We start from the raw sequence: 21,868 nt of genomic DNA, 5'->3' as shown, positions 1-21,868 counted from the left end.
GAGTTATTCTTCCCTTTAGAAAAATTTGTAAATGAAGTCCATTAATAGCCACAAAACCGTTATAACACAATACTAAAAAGAAAATCAAAAATTAATGATCTATAAAGAAGTAGGATATATTTTTTCAGTTGCCTGTGGTATACATTCAAACCCCCAAATTCAACTAATAATCATAACAGACAGTTAATTATTTCATCCAGTTATTGAAAGTAGATGAAGAAACAGAAGTTTGCAAGTTAAATTCTCAAGATCACATAGCCAATAGTGTCAGAGCTGGAAGTCTAACCCATGTCAATCCGATACCAATCCATGGTCTTACCCACTGAAATTTTTCCTTATCTAGTGATGGTTTTTACAGTTTTGTTCGTCTAATCTGCTTCCCTGGGGTTGCAGACCTCATGGTGTGTGTGTGTATCTGAACTATTTAGTCATTACCAACTTTGCCAGCATTAGTTTGTATCTTGACTTTTATGCAATAGCAGTGGGAGCAGAAGCCTCTATCAAATGTTTACACTCATAAGGTTTCTCTAAAGGTAAAACCTAATGGAAAAAAGATCGTAATTTCACATGATGTTTCCCACGAGTATAGTTCCACAATCCACAATAACTGAGCCTTCATTTCTTAAAAAATTATTTCTTTCTAATGCCAGCTCACATTATTAAAAGTCAACAGTGGGTATAATCAATCTCCCTTCCTTCTAATCTTATCACTAGACTAATTTTGAAAGGGGAAAATCAGAGCCAAAGGAATTAAGAGAAGCCTGATTCTCTCCCCAAACTTAAAGATATCTTCTAATTTCATGCCTCAGCTGCATTGGTAACCATAATTGCCGGCAATGTTTCTTGGAAACATTTAAAGTTCCGTTTGCAACTAATGTCAAACTTCCTTGGAAAATTCCAAGTTTAATTTTTCTTAGAACAGACAAAACACACAATACCATCCAATATCATGCTCCTTAATCATTTATATTCATAAGATTTGCTCATCACTAAATGAAGCAATGTTTGTCAATACACCTTTTTCAGCTCATTTTTGCCATGTCATTGGCACACATATACCAGCCACATGTTCATTCCCAAAATTGCTTCTCCAGACCCAGAGGGACAGAGATAGTTAGAGGGAAGTCAGTGTGAGAGGGGGGAAAAGCTGCTACTTCTGAACAGATAGTTGACAGAAACTCTTACAGTTTGGTAAGAAAAATCCAATAGATTTATTCTTGAGGAACTGAATACATTTTACAAAATTTACCCCTTTTTCAAAATTAGATATTTATCCACATCTAACCTTCTAGTTGGCACTTGCCATTAATTAAAATTTTGAAAGTGAATTTTCCCTGAAAAGATAATTCCCAAGCTTAATTTCATACCCCTTCAATGATAACTCTGTTCTGCTGCTTGATATGATGTCATATGACAGATGATGACACAGTTGGGGTGGGTAATATTGAGGTTAGACAGCTCAATTTCTGAAGGAAAAAAATATGCAATTTCTACAAAACTCTAATGACATTTGGACTTGTTCATTGTGATTGAATGGTAACAACAGGTAGCTAATTGCTTTTAGATACCTAGCAAATGGAATGTACTTTTTTTCTACTGGTAACCAGGCTAAAATTGGCAATGGTGATATGGAGCATGTGAAGTTTTGAAGGTAATTTCAGAGTAAACACTGGGTAATAACATCATGAACATTGGTTCCATCAGTCTTTGTTGTGATGCAATTTTCAAAAACCTACTTCTTTCATATATAAGGTGAAAAGAGCTGTGAAGGAAATCACAGTTGTACAGTTATGGTCATTAATAACTTTAGAATCAGATTGGTCTTTGGAGGTGAAAACTGAGGTCTTTCATTTCCTGGGGCTGTAAGTAAGCTTGGGTCTATTCAAAGAGATCCCAAATTCCCACCATATTTTTATGTTTAAAGCATTCACTCACCATAATGTTTGAGGTTGGACTAAACAAATATTGACTTCATGTAGTCACTGAATAAACTAATTTGGGATAAATTTCTTTCCAAGTATATGCAAAAAGAGATCCATATTCTATCCTATCACTGGAGGAGACTCCTTTTTCCTTAGCATACCAATAACAGGACTTTTGTATCCACATTTGCTCACATTTGGAAAAGAAAAAAAAACATTGAGCAATTGTTTTTCTTAGTGACACACAATAGACTATGAAATAGCCCTGAACTTAGAAATCTAAGTCTGTCTAGACATTGGGGAGGGTATGTGCTATGGTGAGCGCTGTGAATTGTGTAAGACTGTACACAGACCTGTACCTCTGAAACAAATAATACATTATATGTTGAAAAAAAGAAGAAGAAGAAGATAGTAGGAAGGGAAAAATGAAGGGGGGGAATCAGAAGAGGAGATGAACCATGAGAGACTACGGACTCTGAGAAACAAACTGAGGGTTCTAGAGGGGTGGGGGTGGGGGGAGGGGTTAGCCTGGTGATGGGTATTAAAGAGGGCATGTATTGAATGGAGCACTGGATGTTATATGCAAACAATGAATCATGGAACACTACATCAAAAACTAATGATGTATGGTGATTAACATAACATAATAAAATAAAATAAAAACATTAAAAAAAAAAGAGCCTACCCTTCCTCAGGGGTCAGGAAATCTATGATCTGAGAGCCAAAAAAAAAGAAATCTAAGTCTGTCACCAGGTCGGTACAGAGAGAATGGTAGAAATGGCAGGTGCTCTCTAATGAAATTATTTATTTCTTTCCTTTGCCTGCACAAAACTATGTAACTATCTTTAGCAAGTTACTATTCAAAGAGATCATTATAATCCTGCTTTTTGGAAATGGAGGGATTTCTAACTATAAAAACTAAATATATTAGCTTCATTTATTTAATTTAACTGAACATATATATATTTAAACATCACATTAGGTATTGAATCTACAAAGATATTTAGATATTATCCCTGGGTCACAATTTAGTTAGAGACATAGCAGTGTAAAATTTAATGACATAGGAGCTATGATAGATTTATTTGTGAAATGCTGTGTGAACACAGGAAAGGAGTGATTTAATTCAATAATTTGGAGAAGAGGGGGAGGAGAAAGGTAAAAAACTATCAGATATCACAGAGGTATCATCTGAGAGTTTGATCTTGAAAGATGAATTTCAAAAGACTGAAGGGATGGCTTCCTGGAGAATATTTGCAAAAGCAAGAGAGGTATGAAATTCCTGGGAGAGTGTCTAGCAAAGGGCAGATGATCAAAATCTGTTAATTTCCTTCCTGGATTGAGATGGGTGATGTGAGAGTGGCAGGAAATGAAATAGAAAAGGAAAGTGGAACCAAATCCTGAAGAGCATGATAAAGCTTGTTGAAGAATTTGGAAATTTTCCTGGAGAGTGACATCATTGAAGAAAGACAGCTTTATCTCTGGAGAGGAGCTTGGGTGGGAGAGAAAAGATGTAGAAGTGTATGGAAACTAGTAGGTTTCTATTTAATATAAACCTGAATCACATATCTTCTTGTTTCAGGGCTGTTTAATTTGAAAATACCAAAGGCTTAAGGGAATTTAAGAGAAATGTGGCTTGAGAAACTAGGCTAACAGTTACATTTATAGCAGATGCAGGAATATTGACTTAGTTTATTTTTTTATAAGAGAAAATGTGGTTAACTACCTCGTAACTAAACAGGTAGGGAAGAAGAGAGTTACTAATGTGAGAAAATTCTAGAAATCACTCTGATTGGATGACTTTTCAGATGCAATTTTGCAGAAAAGTTGCATCTCAATGTCTGCTATTCATGGATTTTATCCTGCCTGTTAATTATTTTTAGCCTTAAGCCATCGAAAAATAAGTCAGACTTATTTTCAGTAAATTTAATGCATTTTCGAAGTAATACAGGGCTATATTGAGAAAATAGGAAAATACTGTAAATTTTGAAGGACAAAGTGTTAATAATCCATAGCTTGCCATATTGCAATATGTTCTATTAATATTTAAACAAGCTTTTAACAGTTTATTTTGAAGTAATTATATATACACAGGAAGTTGTGAAGATATAGCATAGTGAGATCCCATGTACCCTTCACCTAGTACCCCCCCATGGTTACATCTTAAGTAATTATAGTCCAATATCGAAACAAGGAAATTGACATGGATACAATGTATGCAAATAGCTTTATGCCATTTTATTACATGTACAAAATGTATAACCACCACTGCAATAGATCTAAAACTATCCTATCATTACAAATATCTCCCTCATTCTACACTTCTTCTTCCTCACCCTCCCCAACCCCTAATAATAACTGTTATGTCCTTGGGGCACCAGGATGGCTTGAGTTGTCTGCCTTCGGCTCAGGTCATGATCCCAGGGATCTGGGATCAAGCCCCGCATCGGGCTCCCTGCTCAGTGGGAAGCCTGCTTCTCCCTCTCCCGCTCCCCCTGCTTGTGTTCCCTCTCTCGCTGTGTCTCTCTCTGTCAAATAAATAAATAAAATCTTTTTAAAAAAATAACTATTATGTCCTTTATTCCTGTGATTTTTATCCTTTCAAGAGTGCTATATAAGTTGAATCATACACTGTGTGGCCTTTTGAAATAGCCCCTTTTCCCCCCCTCTCAGCATAATGCCCTTGAGATCTATCCAAGTTGTTGCATGCATCAATAGTTCATTGTTTTTTATTGCCGAGTAGTAATCTCTGGTATGGATGTACCAGTTTGCTTAACAGTTTACCTACTGCATGGAATTTTTGTTGATTCCAAGTTTTTGGCTATTACAAATAAAGTTGCTTAGGGCATTTATGAGCATTTCTGTTTTTGTATAGATATGTTTTCATTTCTCTGGCATAAATGCCCAGGGGTACGATCCCAAGTCTCCCTGCTTACTGTTTCACTTCTTACTCTCTTTTCTCTTACTTCAACTATTACTCCCCTCTATCCCATTCTCTTCTCATTCGAGCTTATGATCCCGAGTGTGGAGTCCGGATGGTTACCTTCCTCCGTCCTTAAAATTGGTTTGGAAACCTCCATTATTACTACATCCAATCAAAATAAAGTGCAACTCCATAGCCAAGCATAGTGAATCCTTCAAAAGCTGACCCAGCCTCATTTCTCTACTGGCACCAACTGTAATCCATTCTCACACTTATTCATGCTCCAGTTAAGCCACTCTTGGAGGACTTTGATATTTCCATGGAGCTTACATGCTGTCCCCTTTCCCTGAAATGACCCAGAACTCCCTTCTCTTCCGCATCATCCATTTGCACAAGCACAATTAGCCAATATACATGTGTCTTTTCTTTGAGAGTATAAATTCTTCAAAGGCAAGGGCCATGCCATATTCACATTTGTGCTCTTAGTGTGTCCCAGAATGCCTGGCGCATAGTATTAATAATAACAGCGGCTAACATTACTGGGTGCTTTCTATATGACAGACACTTTCCTAAATGCTTTGCTTAGATTTTCTCATTTAATTCTCATAATAGCCCCATAAGACCTATGTTGTTTTCATCTCCATTGTGAAGATGATAAACCAAAAGCTAGGATAGTAAACCTGGGCAATCTGGCACTAGAAACCTTGTCCTAATCAGTGGACCATATCATTACAATTAGCAAATACACTAAATCTTTATCAAATGAAATAAATAAACAAATGAATAAATGAGTGAATGAAAACCATAAGGGTCACTGTAAGTTTTCTGAAAAATAAAGAGTTCTGCAGGAAAGAATCAATGGCTGAATTTAGCTAAGTTAATTTCAGATATTTCTAAGTTACGTGGTATCCTAGAAACAGGCACAGGAGACCATGAATTTAAATAAATCTGCATTCAAATCCTTTGCCACTTATTAGCTGAATGATCTTGTCATTTTCCATAATCATTTTAAGCCTTATTTTCCCTAACGGTAAAAGATAATATGTTCAGCTTCATAGGTTTGATGTAAAGAATAAATGGGAAACAAAGAGACCAGCACAGTTCCTGGATACACTATACGTTTGCTTCCATTTTTCTGCTTCTTCTCTAGGAGGTCACGTGGATTCCTTGGCCTGTTCTTCCCTCCACCCTTTTCGGTGGTGCTGATCACTATCATTTTTATTGTTTTGTCCACAATTCCATACACTCAATTATTCCTTCTACCAGCTCCCCTAGACCTCGAAGCTCCTTGTTGTTACTGCTCTTGCTTCAGGCACGGCTGCCACAGACCTTCCTCCTAATCCTCTTCCTGGGTGTGGTCTTCGTGTCACGCCATTTAATCCTCCAAGCCCCCAAATGTTAAAAAAAGAAGAACAAGAAGAACAAGAAGAAGAAGAAGAAGAAGGAAAAAACAAACAAAAAACCCAAAAAACACTGGCTGTCAGGAAGCCTTATCCGAAAGTAAATATAAATAAGGACTTGGCTGAATAATTCACTGTTTTCTCACCTTAGCTTGATTAACCATCACTACGGTCAATCTGCTACTGACAGTGACCCGCACTGACCCTGGGTCAGGACATCTGCTTGTCAGGCAAGTTTTCTCTTTTGACTCCTCTTCAATTTGCCCTCTCCTAGCACAGCTCAAATGCTACTTCCTCTGTGTAGCCTTCCCCGTGGTGTTCATAACTAGATTCAGGGTCTCTTTTTTTTAAACCACATTGCATCTACCTGGCTTACACCCTGAATTACCTAGTGCTGGGGCAGTATTCTGCTTGTTTTACCTTCTCAATTAAAATGTATATTTTTGAGGGTGGTTTTATCACCTTTTCATCAGCACGGCGCCTTATGTAGTAGCTTACTGAGTACATAGTTGGTTACAGGTAAATATTCAGTAAATAATGAACCAGAAAGGGGTTTCTTAGAATCTGGCCTGAGACTGTGGAACCTCACTACTTGTTTATATACCTCGTAACAAATCCGGAAGAAATCTGAAAGCCATTTTTGTGAGCCGTTATTCCAGAATAAGAGAAGGAGCCCCCAGCTGGTATGCCTTTGAGGTTTTCTTAGTGTCTCACCCACTTCAGGCTTCCAGTGGGAGGCTACTTGATGGCTGTCAGCAGGGAATTGCACACTCTATTAGGAACAGCCAAAATCAAGGTCGCTGAAGTGAGCTGGGCCTGATTCATACCACTTCTGTGTTTCAGTTTAGTACAGAATTGTATAGGCTTAGCTTCAGAGTACACAGACACCACAGACGGAGGAAGACATTCATCTCCTTCCTCTATGTTGTTCGGTGTTGAAATGGCTTACTTGTCAAAGCACTTAAGTACTACAGTGATGGCTGTTTTATAAACATATAGCCATCTAGATATTATAGGCCATGATTTTCTCTCTTTTTGAAAAAAATAAAAACTCTCAGAGTTTTTCAAAGCCACCCTTCAGTGAGCATTTAATTAAAACTTGTCTCCCACTTTATTTGTGACTCCCAGGAACAGGGCTATATTAGCATTGCTATAGACTCTTATTTACACTGAGCTCACCGAGATGAAAACTTCGCCAAACTAGTAAGTGCCCACAACCCCTAACATGATCTTCTTCTTGACAAGCAATTATCCTAAGCAAGTCAAGTCCTCCGCTCTTTCTTTCTCCCCAGCCTTCATCATCTCAACCCAGAAACCTATTAAGAAATTGAAAATATACATTCCTGTCTCCTCTTTATTTTTTGTTTTCCTTCCTTACCTGAAATCAGCTGAATCAATAAATTCTGTCTACCACCAGTATGTGGATATGATAAAAGCCCTATACTCAGGAGTACTTGGTTGAGTCATTTCAGAAGAGCTAGTTGGAGTATGGGGCATGTGTTTGTGAAACTAATGTAGAAAGAGTATGTGATAGAAATAGTGACAATGGGATTGGCAGGCAGGGCTGTTGGGCAGAACAATTCTGAAGGAGGCTGGAGACCTAGTTCAAGGGTTCAAGCCTTGTTCTTGCTACTAAAGAATAAGGCAAGTTTTTAAACCACTTTTTACCTTAGCTTCCTGTCTTTAAAAATGTGATCCATTCCTCCTCTCACTGCACGAATATTTGTTCCACAGTTTGGATTAAGTTATTTTCAACGTACCCTTCAACTGTACAATTCTCTATCAACTACACAAAGGAGGTATCTTATTAAACAAAGTCTGAGATAACAGATAACAATATATGCACATATTATTTTTATAGAAGAAATCCTAGATTATAAGGCAGAACTGAAAGGAAACTTTTTGTTTACCATATCTTCTTTTTTTCTTGCTTTCTGTTTCTCTTGTCTCACCTTTCTTTCCCTGTCCTCTCCATCACACCAGTAATCTTGATGGGCTGACCTCCACCCTCTGCTAAGTGTCTCTTTGACCCCATTAGTTCTCTGATCCTCTTAGTTGCTCTGCAAGCTCCTGTCATCTAAAGATAGTCAATTTATTTTTAATGACTTTCTCCTCCACTCCTACATACACACACACACACATATACACACACACACACATTCACTACACACATCTCTACCACAGCCCCTATTTCTCAAACCCTGATCTTTTAACCTAGGGACAAAGTTTAAAAATCGCCAGATGCCCCAGATCATGGCAAGTCATTGAGAAGATAAAGAACAGATCTGTGGGTAGCTTCCTGGGCTGCTTTTTCAGATGAAGATTGCCATTTTCTCAGAGCAGTGCTGCAGAATCCTCAGGATTGCTGCTGAATGGGGCAGGGATTGGGGGTGGGGGTGGGGGCATCTTTCCAAAACATTTTGGGCATTTATAATCTGAATGGCTATTAATAAGACCTGACTATAGACATCAGGACATGCATTTTATGCATACTTTTAGTCGAAATTTCTCAAAAAAGAAATATACCTAATTGGGAATAGAGCATAATTTCTCTGAATGATTAAAAAAAAAAAAAAAAAACCTCTTTTGGAGAGATCCACAGACCTACTGCACTGGAAAGAAGGAAAATATACTTTGTATTTGTTATATTTGTATATTTGTAATATTAAGTTATCAGTAGAAACCTGGTCTCCTGCTCTGTGTTATGAAGAGCCAGGATCTTTGTTTTTAGATAGATTCATTACAGTCTTCCCTGAAACAATGACCTTCCACATTACTTTGACAGTAGTGTTCTACTGGGTCTTCAACTAGGCTATTAAATTTGCCCTACTGTTATTCTTGGTCACTTCTTTCTCTTCAGTTATTTCTTTCCACTACGAATAATTTGATAATGTGATTAAAGTTTTTGAGCTCCTTCAAAGAACTTACAGGGAAAAAAACCAGAAATTACTATTGACTCCTTATTTGAACCTACATCGTATTTTATTTGGGTCATTTTTTGTGTGTAGTAGTAGTATGTATTATTGTATCACAGCTTGTTAGCAGGCTATATGTGAGGTTATGATCAATGGTTCAATGTCAGCCTTGGAGCGTATATTGAATAAAGTTTTTCCCATAAGTCAGCACTGGCCCTGATTCTAATGAACATTTTCGGTGCTGATTTGAAGTATAGAATGGGGAGTAAGCTTATTAAACATGCAGATTACTTTATATTGAGTAGGGGTGATTATTGACTAGAACCACACTGCAAGAATTCATAAAGACCTTGGCAAATTAAACAAGATGATTATAAGTGAGATGAAGCTTAATAGGGACAAATATGTAATAATTCACTCAGAGATAGAAAAAAACAAACTGTGTGTCTGTGTGTCTGTTGGTGTGTGTGTGTATCCATGATAATTTAAAACTAGAGGTAAAGACAGTTTCAGAATGAATCATCTGTCAATTACAAATTTGAAATTAAATGTTGGTGTTTATGAAAGAAAATGGCCAAAGTCACCTAGCAGTGTAAAAGTTGTCAGGGATTTTTAAGCACCATCATGACCTATATATAAGGTCCATAAATTATGCAAAAATTACCATAGAAAAGGAAAAGATGCCTTAGCTAATAACAATGTAAAAAAAAAATATGAGTAATAGATCCTATGGGTAAGAACTACAGGAATTTAGTGTTTAACTCAACAAGGAAAAGGCTAAAGGATGAAAACGAAAAAGAAGTGTTTTATTATATAAAGAGATATTGTACTGGAAGTGACCAGTAGCTATTGCCCATTTTCACTGAGAAGAAAATGAGAGGCTTATGTGAAATACGCAAGTTGTAGGTTAGGCATGAATGAGAACTTCCTGGCGTTAAGTTTTCTAAGTCAGTAAAGTGCCTAAGGAAAAGAATAAAGTCCTTTTTGGAGGCTGGCTTTTATACCTTAAGATGGATCATCGAATTACGTGATACCTCCAGGAACTCTTCCAAACAATCTGATGTTATGATTTTATTTGGGTTCTTTCTTAACACTCTTTAGAAATTTGTGGATCCTCAGGGAAATTCATGAGAATTAGTCAGGGCTTTCCTATATTTTCAATGATGTAAGAACATAAAAATCTACTATTCTATTGAAGTCTATTGAATTGTTTGAGGATATCATCTTAACATAAATTTTACAATCACCTGATAGTCAAATGCTGACATTATGAAATGCTGACCATACAAATTTAGGATAATTCCATATTTGTTCATAGTGTCCTGGGGTAAATAAATATTGCATCTTTTTCATGGTATCTCAGGAAGAAACTACACATACTTTCTGCCTTACACAGATAATTGCAGGGTAATTGAATTCACAGACTACCGGGGCCTTTTGTAATGGAGTTTTGCTTAAATAGTATACATCAATATCTACATATATCATGAAAGGCTACTTTAGTTAACTAATAAACTATTTAAGATAGAGAGCAGGGTCATAAATGACAATTCTGTCAGCAGGTAGAAAAATATAGTGTCTTTCACATATCAGGATTCAGGATTAATGATGTGGCAAAATTAGTTCCTAGCTTAAATGTGGGTCAACAAGTCAGAGAAGCCACCCAGATTTTCCATATTTTCTCGCATCTGTATAGCATTGTCATTTTGGAGAGAATTTAAGGATCATTTTTATTAATCACGCCTAATAGCAATAAAAAAGACAGAGTGTTTCCATCCTCCTTTGTGGTCTCTAAAATGACCTATCATATCCACAAACCAAATTAACTTTTAAATGTGCACGGGAATGCAAGTCTCTCCAAGTGCAGGAGGATATTCCCTTAAGTAGTTCATGATATCCATCTTTATCATCTATTTTATATGAATTTTCAATATTACCTGTGACCATCTTATCTATAGTGCATGGCAGATGGGGATGCCCCTGACTACTCTGTGAGGGAGAAGGTGCAGGAAATACTTCTAAATCTCTCAGGAAAGCCTTGAGAGTCATCTTGGTGTCTAGTGATCTATCATGCCGGGACACCCATTCAGAAGGGAGAAGTGTCCTCTTCATGAGTACTACTACACTTATTCTAGACCAAGCACACTTGAAACATCAGCCATAGAAACATTTTTCTAGATGTCTCCTCAGGCAAGGAAAACAAAAGCAAAATTAAACCGATGGGACTATACCAAAAGAAAAAGCTTTCTCGAGCAAAGGAAACCGTCAACAAAACAAAAAGACAACCTACAGAATGGGAGAAGATACTTGCAAAGGATCTATCCGATAAGGGGTTAATAGCCAAAAAATATAAAAAAACTTACACAACTCAACACCTAAGTAAATAAATAAATAAGTAGTTCTTAAATGTAAAGATCAAATAAATATTCTAAAGAAGTTCACAGGACAAAGACCTGAAGCTGTCTTTTATCTAATTTACTCTGTTGAGGCCCATAAGGGCAGGTTTGAGGGCAGGTGAGGTATGTAGGACAGGAGTGTGGAGGGGACAGAACAGAGAGACGGGAAAAGACTGCACCATTCAGGCCTTATTTGAGTGTCTCACAAGGAGCCACCCTTATCCTCTGACCCTCCTCTGTAAATCCTCACCCCTCTTTGGTCCTCATGCAGCCCCTCTTATGAAGCACCCTCTCCATCCAGGGAGCCTCCTTTGGGAAACTCTCCTTGGGTCCACAAGTAAAAAATCCTAGCCCTCTGCCTTCCCTGGTATTATTCAAATTTGTCTCTGCAGTCTTGAGAAGGAAGAAACTCTGGCACTTTGAGGGGAAGGAAGACAAAATTACTTTACTGCTCCAACAAAGATTGCTGTGGCTGAGTTCTTCCTGAATTACCCTGCCCCACAAATTACACTTTTAGGCTATACAATCTAATCTTTAATGAGAAAACCATATTTCTTCCACTAACATGACTTTGATCTTAATCTTTTTTTTAAAAAAAGGGAAGTTAACATTGCTTGGCTAAAGAACATTAAACTCTTCCCTGAGCCTCTTTTCAGTAAGTAGTGGCACCCCTCATGCACTTAAAGTAGCTCTCACGGAGTCTTCAGTAGGGACTGAGCCATCAGCAATCCAAATTGTCTTCTGACATGAAGAGTCTTGCTTGCCCCATCCTTGACCCTTGATCCCCTTATATTTCATCAGATTTTCTGGATAAACCTGTGTCTGAGAGGGTTTGGAAAACTTCATTGAGGAGAAGGAGCTACTAAAATGCAGAATGTGGTTTCTCAGAGGACAAGTGGCCCTTGGCTGGGCTGCAAATAAGAAGATGGGAAGCCTTTCTGTGGTGCTTCGTCCATTCTTTTTTAAGTAGAGCATACACATTCTCCTTCCTCTTTATGTAAAAACTTAACCCTGGAGAGAAAAAAATTAATTTGGTTTTTGGTAATAATCCTCAGTATTACCAAAGGTGACTATTCTCTCCTTGTTCTAGTGCCTATCTCTTCCTTAGCTACTAAAATCGTGAGTTCTTTTATATTTTTTAATCATTTCAGTTAGCAGAGTTAGTTGAGCAATTTTCTTCACCATTTCAGCTTGCTTCTGAAATATTAGTCAGAAATCACTCATCAAACGAACCACTACTTACTAGCTCCATTTCCACAATGCTTAGATAAGTATCCCTTTCAGGAACAGACATTCCACTTTGTACCAGGTCCTATGTTTACCAGAACTATGGACTATAACTTTAGCTTTTTCACATACTTTATTTCAGTTCTGTTTGTTTGCGTTTTCTTTTTATTTGCCTTGCCTCCGAATTTATTTATTTTACATGCATGGCAAAATGTCTTATTAAGCAATTCACTGGTGGTTTGATAAAACTTTTGCAGCGGATTTTGTTACAGGAGAAATTTCCAAAGCTCCCTTAAAAATTAGTTGTTGTTGTTTTTAACTACAAAATACTGCTGGCCATGATTAGTCACCCACAGAATGGCTGGTAATATATAATAAAAATCCCATTTTTATGCAATGCCTGTTGATTGGGAATGCTGGCTTTCCAAGATGAAAGCATGTTTCTAGTAAAAAAGAGTAGCCAAAATACATGAACCTCATTGACTGCTATTTTCCAGACCCTGGGCTAGGTTCTGAGTTTCAAAGATGAATTTAAAGAAAAGTTATGGGCATCAGCAACATGTATGCTAATGAGTTAAACAAAGAAGCAAAATTTCGTAACAAAATGCTAAAATGTGAACTATTCTAAATGTTAGAAGAGCACTAAAGAGGCAGCTGAGTTTGACCTTGACCTTGAAGGGAAAGAATTCACCAGGTAGACAGGAGACATTTTGTGCAGAGCAAATGCCTACCAAGCAAAGAATGATGAAATGGTCTGTTTGTCCTATAATGGGAGTATGAATGAGGCAAAAGTTTGTTTCTGAGAATGGAAAAAAATTTTAGGCAAATTTTTGCAGGCTGTGGAATGCTATGGAGTTGGAGATTTTTTCTAAGGGCAATGAGGTATATAGGAAGTATTTAAATAAGACAGGGATAGGATCAGACTTATATATCAGAAAGAACACTTTAGCCATGGTGTGGAGGATGGATTAGAGGGGGATGAGAATAGAGATAGGGAAAAGGTTTAGAAATAAATCTCTAGGGGCACCTGGATGGCTCAGTCGGTTAAGTGTCTGACTCTTGATTTCCTCTCGGATCATGACTTCAAGGTCCTGGGATTGAGCCCCCCATCGGACTCCAGGCTTAGCATGGAATCTGTCTGGGATTCTCTCTGTCCCTCTCCCTCTGCCTCTGCCCCTCCTCCTGCTTGCACTTTCTGTGTCTCTCTAAAATAAATAAATAAAATCTTTTAAAAAAGAAAGATTCTCTAGATAGGAAAAATGAGAGTATTAGCAATGAGAGGACAAAGGTAGTGACAGATTTGTAAGATTCAGGAAGTAAAATGTACAGAAGTTGATGAGAGATTAGATGGGGTAGGGGACCTCAAGAGAAAGCCCATGGGTGAGGAATCTGAAACGAATTTCATTGATGGGAAGAATAAGGAGAAAGTAATTCTAAAAATTACAACAGAGCATAATAGGAATAATAACAATAATGAGTGGTAATAGTAATAAATAATAATAAAATTAATAATTGCAACTACCAATAATGGAGCACTTACAGAGTGTTAAGTAATAACGTTAAGTGTCTTATATCAGTATCTACTTCAAACTTCCGCATACCTTATTACAAAATTATGATTTTCCCTATTTAATATGGAAATGAATTGCAATTTAGAGAAAATGAAGTAACTTGTCCAAGGATTGAAACTCAAATCTTTGCACCTTCAAAGCCCAAGTTTGTAGAAACCAAGAGGTTGCCCAGTGCTGGCTGTTGGCTGTACCTCTCAGGGGCAGGCCTGCCTTACCTGACCACCTACCTCAGTCCACTTTTCAATTCTTACTTCTTCTTCTTAGGTCTCAATGACACTAAATATCAGTCTAGTGGACCTTTATTTGGCATATTAGTTGTTCTTTTAAGTTTTAAATTTTGGAATATTTTATTTATTTATTTATTTATTTATTTATTTATTTATTTATTGCTGGAAAACTTGTCTCTGAACTCACCAAACTCTCAGCTACAACCACTGAACAGCAGTGGGCACCAGGCAGGCCTTTAATTTGGTTACTGATGGGCTCTTAGAGCTATAACAATATCTTCTCCTTTGGTAGATGCTGAAATCAGCATCCAGAGGAAGAAACTGTGGGAGAAAAGAGCCTGAACTGAGTTGGAAGACATTTTCAATACATCCCCACTTGTTTGTCTCTCTTCCACTGTCTGCCCCTTTGCCGGAAGCATCTAGCACCTATCCTATCAACCACGTTCCATTTTTTTCACCCTGAAGAAAAATCCCTTCTGATGTGATAACTTAAGTTGACGTGTTCCATTCCATTAAAAATGGGACTAGACTTACAAGTCCCCATCTAGAGCTGGCAGCTGTTTGTTGGTGAACATTCCACAAAACCAAGCTCAAATGTTTAAACTGAAGAAAGAAATGAAGATGGAAAAGAAAGATTTATGTGGGTAATTTTAAAGTGTAGATGGGTAAGATCTATTCTCATGTTAAAGGAAAATATGTGAACATATGAGAGAAAAATAAGTAGCAACACATTCAAAGTTATGACCACGCAGTATCATAGGTTTATAAAATCTTGTCCTTGGAAAGGGAATGAAACTTTAATTCTTCCCCAGTTCATGAATCTCCTCTTCATCAATATAAAGAGGTCATCCTGTCAGATGCCAGAAATCCATTAGAAATTATTAAATAGGGCATTATTAGGAGATGGATCATTGTAATAAAAATCTCCATATAAAACAATAGAGGGGCGCCTCGGTGGTGCAGTCGGTTGAGCATCGGACTCTTGGTTTCGGCTCAGGTCATGATCTCAGGGTCGTGAGATCAAGCCCCGAGTCAGGCTCCACACTCAGCAGGGAGTCTGCTTGATGATTCTCTCCCTCTTCCTCTGCCCCTCCTGCTCATGCTCTCTCCCTCTCCCTCTCCCCCTCTCTCACTAAAATAAATAAATCTTTTTTTAAAAATTAAAATGAAATAAAAATAAAGCAATGGATAAGGTGGTTGAATGCTGACGTGACAGGTCCTCTTGTACTCACCCTAAGACACTCTCATTCTCTCCATTTATAGATAAGGAAATTCAGGTTAACAGGCTTTAACATCACACTGCTCACAAATAATCTATCTGCTCGACTTTGAAATCCAACTTACCTGATGTCAAAGCTACTGCTATCACAAATATCTACTATCAGAGTATCACATGTATCGAAATTAATTTTCTATGCTTGACGGGTCTTAGGTGTTTATTTTTCTCATGCAAAGAGTTTGCAATCAGCCTAGATCCACCCAGATTCCTGAAACTGACTTCACAGAAGTGCCCTAAATTACAGTTTCTAAGTACATGCAAAGTTCATGCAAATAAGTGAATATCACTTACCTATCAGCTCTCAGTATTCTTTAGTACCCACGTGTTGCTATCAGTATAGGACACCAGGAGAAACAAAAGTAGAATTTTGAGAAGATGATGGGAAGTAGCACATCATTTGCTTTCTTTTATTATTCACCACTCACAGCTATAAATCATCATTTTTTGTTTGTTTGTTTGTTTGTTTAACTCTGTGCACATGAGTGGGGGTGTGGGGTTGGGAGTGGAGGATTCAGGTATAACAGAACTGCAGAGTGATCATTTGCTGAGTTTTATGTGGGTAAATGTGAATTGTGTGAGATTAAGTGGAGAAACGGAATATATTAGTATGAGTACATTCCAAGTTAAGTCTTTTCTAGAATGCTCTAAATGTTCCCATTTCCTCTGTGGCCTGGGTATGCATTGCTAATTGTTAAAAAAGAGATGACAACATTTGCCATGGTAAATCAATTTACATATTAGGTACTTATTAATTATTTTAGAATTATTTTGCTTTTAAAACAATGATTTGACAAAACAAAAAACAATGACTTGGCATATCTAAATAATACTCAGATGTTGAACTTCAGATACAATTTTTTTGAGGATTACCACTGTAGAATAATTTGCTAGATTTCTTTTAGGGGTCCATACCATACCATTTCTGCTGATACTACTCTAAAATCTTACTAGCATGAAGGTAACAAAATGACCACATAAAATGGTCACTCTTTCTGTGTTGGGTTGCTAAAACAGCCTTCACTTTCTATAATAAGCTATTTATGCTCACTTCGTTTTGCTTCATTTTATTTTTGTCGCCTCTGGTGCTATCTCAGTGTACTATAATGGAATGATGCTGAATCAGACAAGCTGTAATTTTTATTGCAAGCATATCTCAAGGCAAATTTATGAACTGAACTTGATATCAGAAATGAAGCTAGAGGGAACATACCTTTGTTCTAAGTTACAAAATGCTCTACTATATTCTAAATTTGAAGTATGTTGAAAATAAAATGCTTTTTTTTCTGACATCAGGAATTTCACATAGGCAATATATTAAGAAATTCCTTTAAAATTTTTATTGTGTACAAATCAGTTTCACCAACAAAACTGTTTGTATTACAATTCTATATTCAAGTTGTAAAGCTGATATTGAAGGTGATGTTATACCACAGAAACCTGATTAAATTAATGATCCTAACATTTGATTTCAATTTTCTTTTCATGAAAAGCTAAGAGGGAGTGTTAATTTATTTAATGGTATTTTACTGGTATGATTATTTGGGCAAACAAATTATATATTTAGGTATGGGCATACAAAAATTTTACCCCTAGATTATGATCTCACCATCACCAAATTGAAAGTTTCTGAGAGTTAAATAGAGATTGATGGCTGAACCTTCTAAGCAGCAAGTGGCCAATCCTATCCTGGGAGGGTCTCTGATGAACTGTGACATGGTCTTCTCCAGCCATGAAACCTTCCAGTTCTAGAAGGTGCAAGCTCCATACAACTACCTAGCATAGGTCCTTGTATCTATAGGTATTGAACGAATTGCTATTTGCCATTGCTATTATAACCTGTGTTGACAATGTTTCATTTCTTTTTCCTGTGTTACCACTTTAGAGCATCCTCCACTAAACAGTAGGAAATATGTTAAAATGTTAATGTTTTGAATAGTTTCACTCCTACTACTGGAAACAGCAGTCAGTGAGTAGTAAATGGCCTTTGGAAACAAAAGTCTTATTGCTATACTGTTAACAAGATAATTATGGGATGTCGCAGGAGCAGATGCCCTGTTATTCTCCTATGAGGTTTCACCCTAGCTACGTGCAGCTCACTTTTATTCCTGCTTTTGCCCTCAATTTTTCTTCATACTGTCACTTTATCTTTTTACAAGTGGCAGAATTAGTTTAATAGTTGTAGAATATTCCAGCAAATTTTTCCTTGGAAATAGTCATTTTTAAATGCATCATTTTATGCAGAAGTATAGAACAAAGAGGAATTATCATATTAGTGTCCATTGAATAACTGACACATGTCAACAACCTAAAACTCAATAAAATGTAGATTAAATTTTGCTGAAAGTTACCATTAGAAATTGGTATGAATACTTCTCTAGCAAACACAGCCCATAATTTACTGTTTGCAATAGAGTTTTGCACATGATGGAAACCGGTGACGGGCAAGAGTATTCCCAATACCCTTGCCCAATGCTAGTGTTGTTTGCAAAGGCCCCCAGGAAATCATTAGCAAACTCCATCTAGAAACAGACCAAAAGGTCAGAGGTATACATAACATGAGATTCATGACCCAAGGTTGTGGAGGGCTGTGAATATTCTTGTTCAAAATATGGTATGGTGTTTCAAAGCATCTGCTGCCATTCTTAGAGGTTAGTGAGCTTGAATAAGCCAGCGTCTAATTTTGAACAATATGCCAAAGACGCATATTTGTTCTTAAACCTCAGTCATTAGAGTTGAACCCCTACACAAACTCAAATGAGTTTCAGTAGAAGCAGTAATTGGTTCTCCAAGTTAGAAAGTATAGAGTGGCTCAGAAACCTAAATGTAAGGAAACTGACCACCAGGTACTATCTATAACTCAAAGATCGATGTGAAAATCCTGACCATATTCTGAATTATATTCAGCTTTCCAGAGGCATGAATTTTATTCTATTTGAATACAAATAGAAGTCTCTCTCTCTCTCTCTCTCTCACACCCCCCCCACACACACATGCATATGCATGCACACAAAGTTAAATCAAATATAGCAATATAGAAATAAGAGGCAGCATCTTGCAGTAAAAACATAATAAAATAAAATACTATAGCCTTTGAAGCCAGTCAGATCTACATTTGAATCTTATCTCATCTCTCACTGACTGTACCATACTGAGCAAATGCCTTATACTCTCAATCTGAGTTTTCTCATCTATAAAATGGGTGAAATACTTCTGAGAAATGGGACATTGCTGTGGGAATAATGTATGTCAGTTGCTGGTTGTATGTAGTAGCCACTTGTTAAGTAGTGACTCTCATAAATACTAATTTTTAAGTATACACTTGACCTCAAAGCATGTTGTTTATGCAAAATGTAATTATTTTTTAAAATATTTAATCATTGCCACCTAAAAGAATATAGGCTTAAGGCTTAAAACATATAGCATTTTTTAAACTAAATTATTATTTGATTATCCAGCAATATAACTTAATTTGTTTTTGTTTTGATGGGATTGCTAGATTTAGTTTTGTTTTTGGTTTTTTCACAGTAAAGGTTCACCAAAAAAAGCATTGCCTTACCACTAGAAATTTTCATTTTTCTTCCAGGAATGAAGAAATGAATTTTGTCTTCTGATGATTAATGCGTCATACACCTAAAAGCAATTTTCCTTATATATTACATTTTAATATTAAGAAACCACAAAATAAGAAAAGCAGTTTGACATCTATATTTACATATATTATTCTCTCTGTTTCCTATAACTTTATTTCCAGTTGAAAATATTCAGTACTCTTTCTTGTGTCTCTCTTCTCTCCTAATAATGAAGATCTCTCCAGGACCTTTCCAAGCAAACAGACATCCCTTACGGCACAGTACTGGATTCTGCAGTATATGAACATGTCCGCATGAAGGGAATGAATCCTTTTGAAAGGGACAGCATGTATTCCCAAATGTGGCGGATGATCAACAGAAGCAATGGATCAGAGAATAACGTTCTGGAATCCCAAGCAGGCATTCAAAAGGTACTGGTCATTGTTCTACTACAGTAGTCTAGTCTGCTATTTTGTCTCCCATATTGGAATTGCTACATTAAGATTGGTTTATTTCTTTTTTAAAATTTTAACTTTGACATAGAGTTTGCAATTAAATTATACCTCCTATTGATTTAAAGAAGATTTTGAGTTGGCAGACTGCTTAAGCAGAGGGAATTCAAAGCCTTCTGTGCTGTGTCTAATGGATCTGTCTTCAGTGGAATTCCGAAGCTAGAAAACATAAGCTAGTATTTTGTTCAGAATGGGTTAAGGGCTTATGCACATGAAGACTGAAAAGGTTTTTACAAATCCCATTCCGAATATCATTAGGGTTATCCAATTCTTTCAAATGACTTGGGGGTATTTTCTATACTGCATTTGTTTTTAGATGAAAACCTTATCTTTACTTATGATTATGTGGTGGGTAAAAGTTAATCTTGTCACCAATAAGGTTCCTGCAAATGTCTATTTCTATTCCAAAAGTGAAAATCTTTATTTCTATCTTATTTTAAATAACCATCATTTAGAAGTTATTTTATCAGGGGGGAAAAAAAAGGCTTACGAAGCAGTCCTTCGTGTAAAACATGAAGCTAGTTTTTATTCTGGGCTGTGGTTTATAAACACGTATGCAGAAGTAATTCTTTCTTCCTCAAGCCCCATCAATCTGCATGAGAGAACCGAATGATTTTTGTTTAAAATTATCCCAGTGGCTAGCACAGTGAAAATCACAATGATTGACATTAAATAAATAATTGTGGGATGAATGAATGAATGAATGTCAATTATAGCAACAAAGGTGGTATACACTTTTTCTCTGTAACCTTCCACAGCAGAATAATTTGGACCCCATGTCGAGTTCCTTGTTCAAAAGGCAAACTTATTAATACTATGTTGGAGAATGTTTTGTTTTTTTTTTAAAGATTTTATTTATTTATTTGACAGAGAGAGAGAGATAGCGAGAGCAAGAACACAAGCAGGGGGAGTGGGAGGGGGAGACGCAGGCTTCCCGCTGAGCAGGGAGCCCGATGTGGGACTCGATCCCAGGACCCTGGGATCATGACCTGAGCCGAAGGCAGACGCTTAACGACTGAGCCACCCAGGCGCCCAGAGAATGTTTTGATGGCTATAAAAAATATTCTGACACAGGTTCTAGCCTTTTCATATGATGTCCTTTATCTGCTGCTGCTATTATGATTCCCTAGAGTCTGCCTGGTTGACATCATTATTTTAAAAACTGATGGTGCTGATATAAACCTCTTTCTCAGTCCTAATGATGCATTAGGATGTGAATTCCTTGAAATGTTCACAGTGGCCTCTAACTCCTTCACCCTTATTACATTAACCCCAGTTTCCCAGGACCCAAGTTTTGATCCTAAAGTCCACTGGCTTCTAGAAGTTCTAGTTACTGGGAAGATGGGGATAAGAGTGGGCGAGTGAGTGGACCTATATGTTATCTGGAGGAGATGGGAGGGTAGACACTTTAGGCTTTACTAGGTACTTAGAGGATGTGAATGAACTTAAGCCTCAGAATAAGAATAAGTTATTTGGGGGTATTCCTTCATATTGTTAATTGTTAAGAAGAATTCTGTTTTCTCGGGGATGAATATATTCATAGTTTGTATTTCTATTCCATTTTAGAAGTCAAAGCTCTCCACACTTTACAACCTCTTTCTATACCATACCATTCCAGAGAAAATTCACTTTTTTTCTCCAAGCAGACATACAGATTCTCATAAAATATTTTCAAAGATACATATTCACTCACTCATCATCTAATTATTCATTTTTTCATACAATATTTGCTAAGTGCCAATTATGTACCAGGCACCTGATCAAGAAACTATAGATAACTCCACCACAGAGAATTGATCACTGGATCTGTGAAGTATAGAGTCTGGTGAGAAAAGAAAACTAAAATATGTGATCAAATAAAATGACTTAAATCATGATAAGTGCTATGGAAAAAGAAAAATGGGTGCTCTTATAGAAATTAAAGAGA

General features: G+C 36.8%; 1 protein-coding gene across 1 annotated transcript in view; it reads left to right on the top strand.

Annotated features, from left to right (window-relative positions):
• Positions 1-21,868, top strand: part of GRID2 (glutamate ionotropic receptor delta type subunit 2) — a 1,321,579-nt gene that overhangs the window by 1,098,246 nt on the left and 201,465 nt on the right. The window contains exon 11 of the mRNA XM_081813135.1: positions 19,665-19,860. Coding sequence (XP_081669261.1) covers positions 19,665-19,860 — 196 coding nt within the window. The remainder of the gene's footprint in view (positions 1-19,664; positions 19,861-21,868) is intronic.

Source organism: Leptonychotes weddellii, chromosome 2, assembly GCF_054177405.1.
Source record: "Leptonychotes weddellii isolate Sample4059 chromosome 2, ASM5417740v2, whole genome shotgun sequence".
In the NCBI taxonomy this organism is placed as follows: domain Eukaryota; kingdom Metazoa; phylum Chordata; class Mammalia; order Carnivora; family Phocidae; genus Leptonychotes; species Leptonychotes weddellii.
The sequence above is the reverse complement of the archived record's forward strand: the minus strand, read 5'-3'. Positions and strand labels throughout refer to the sequence as shown.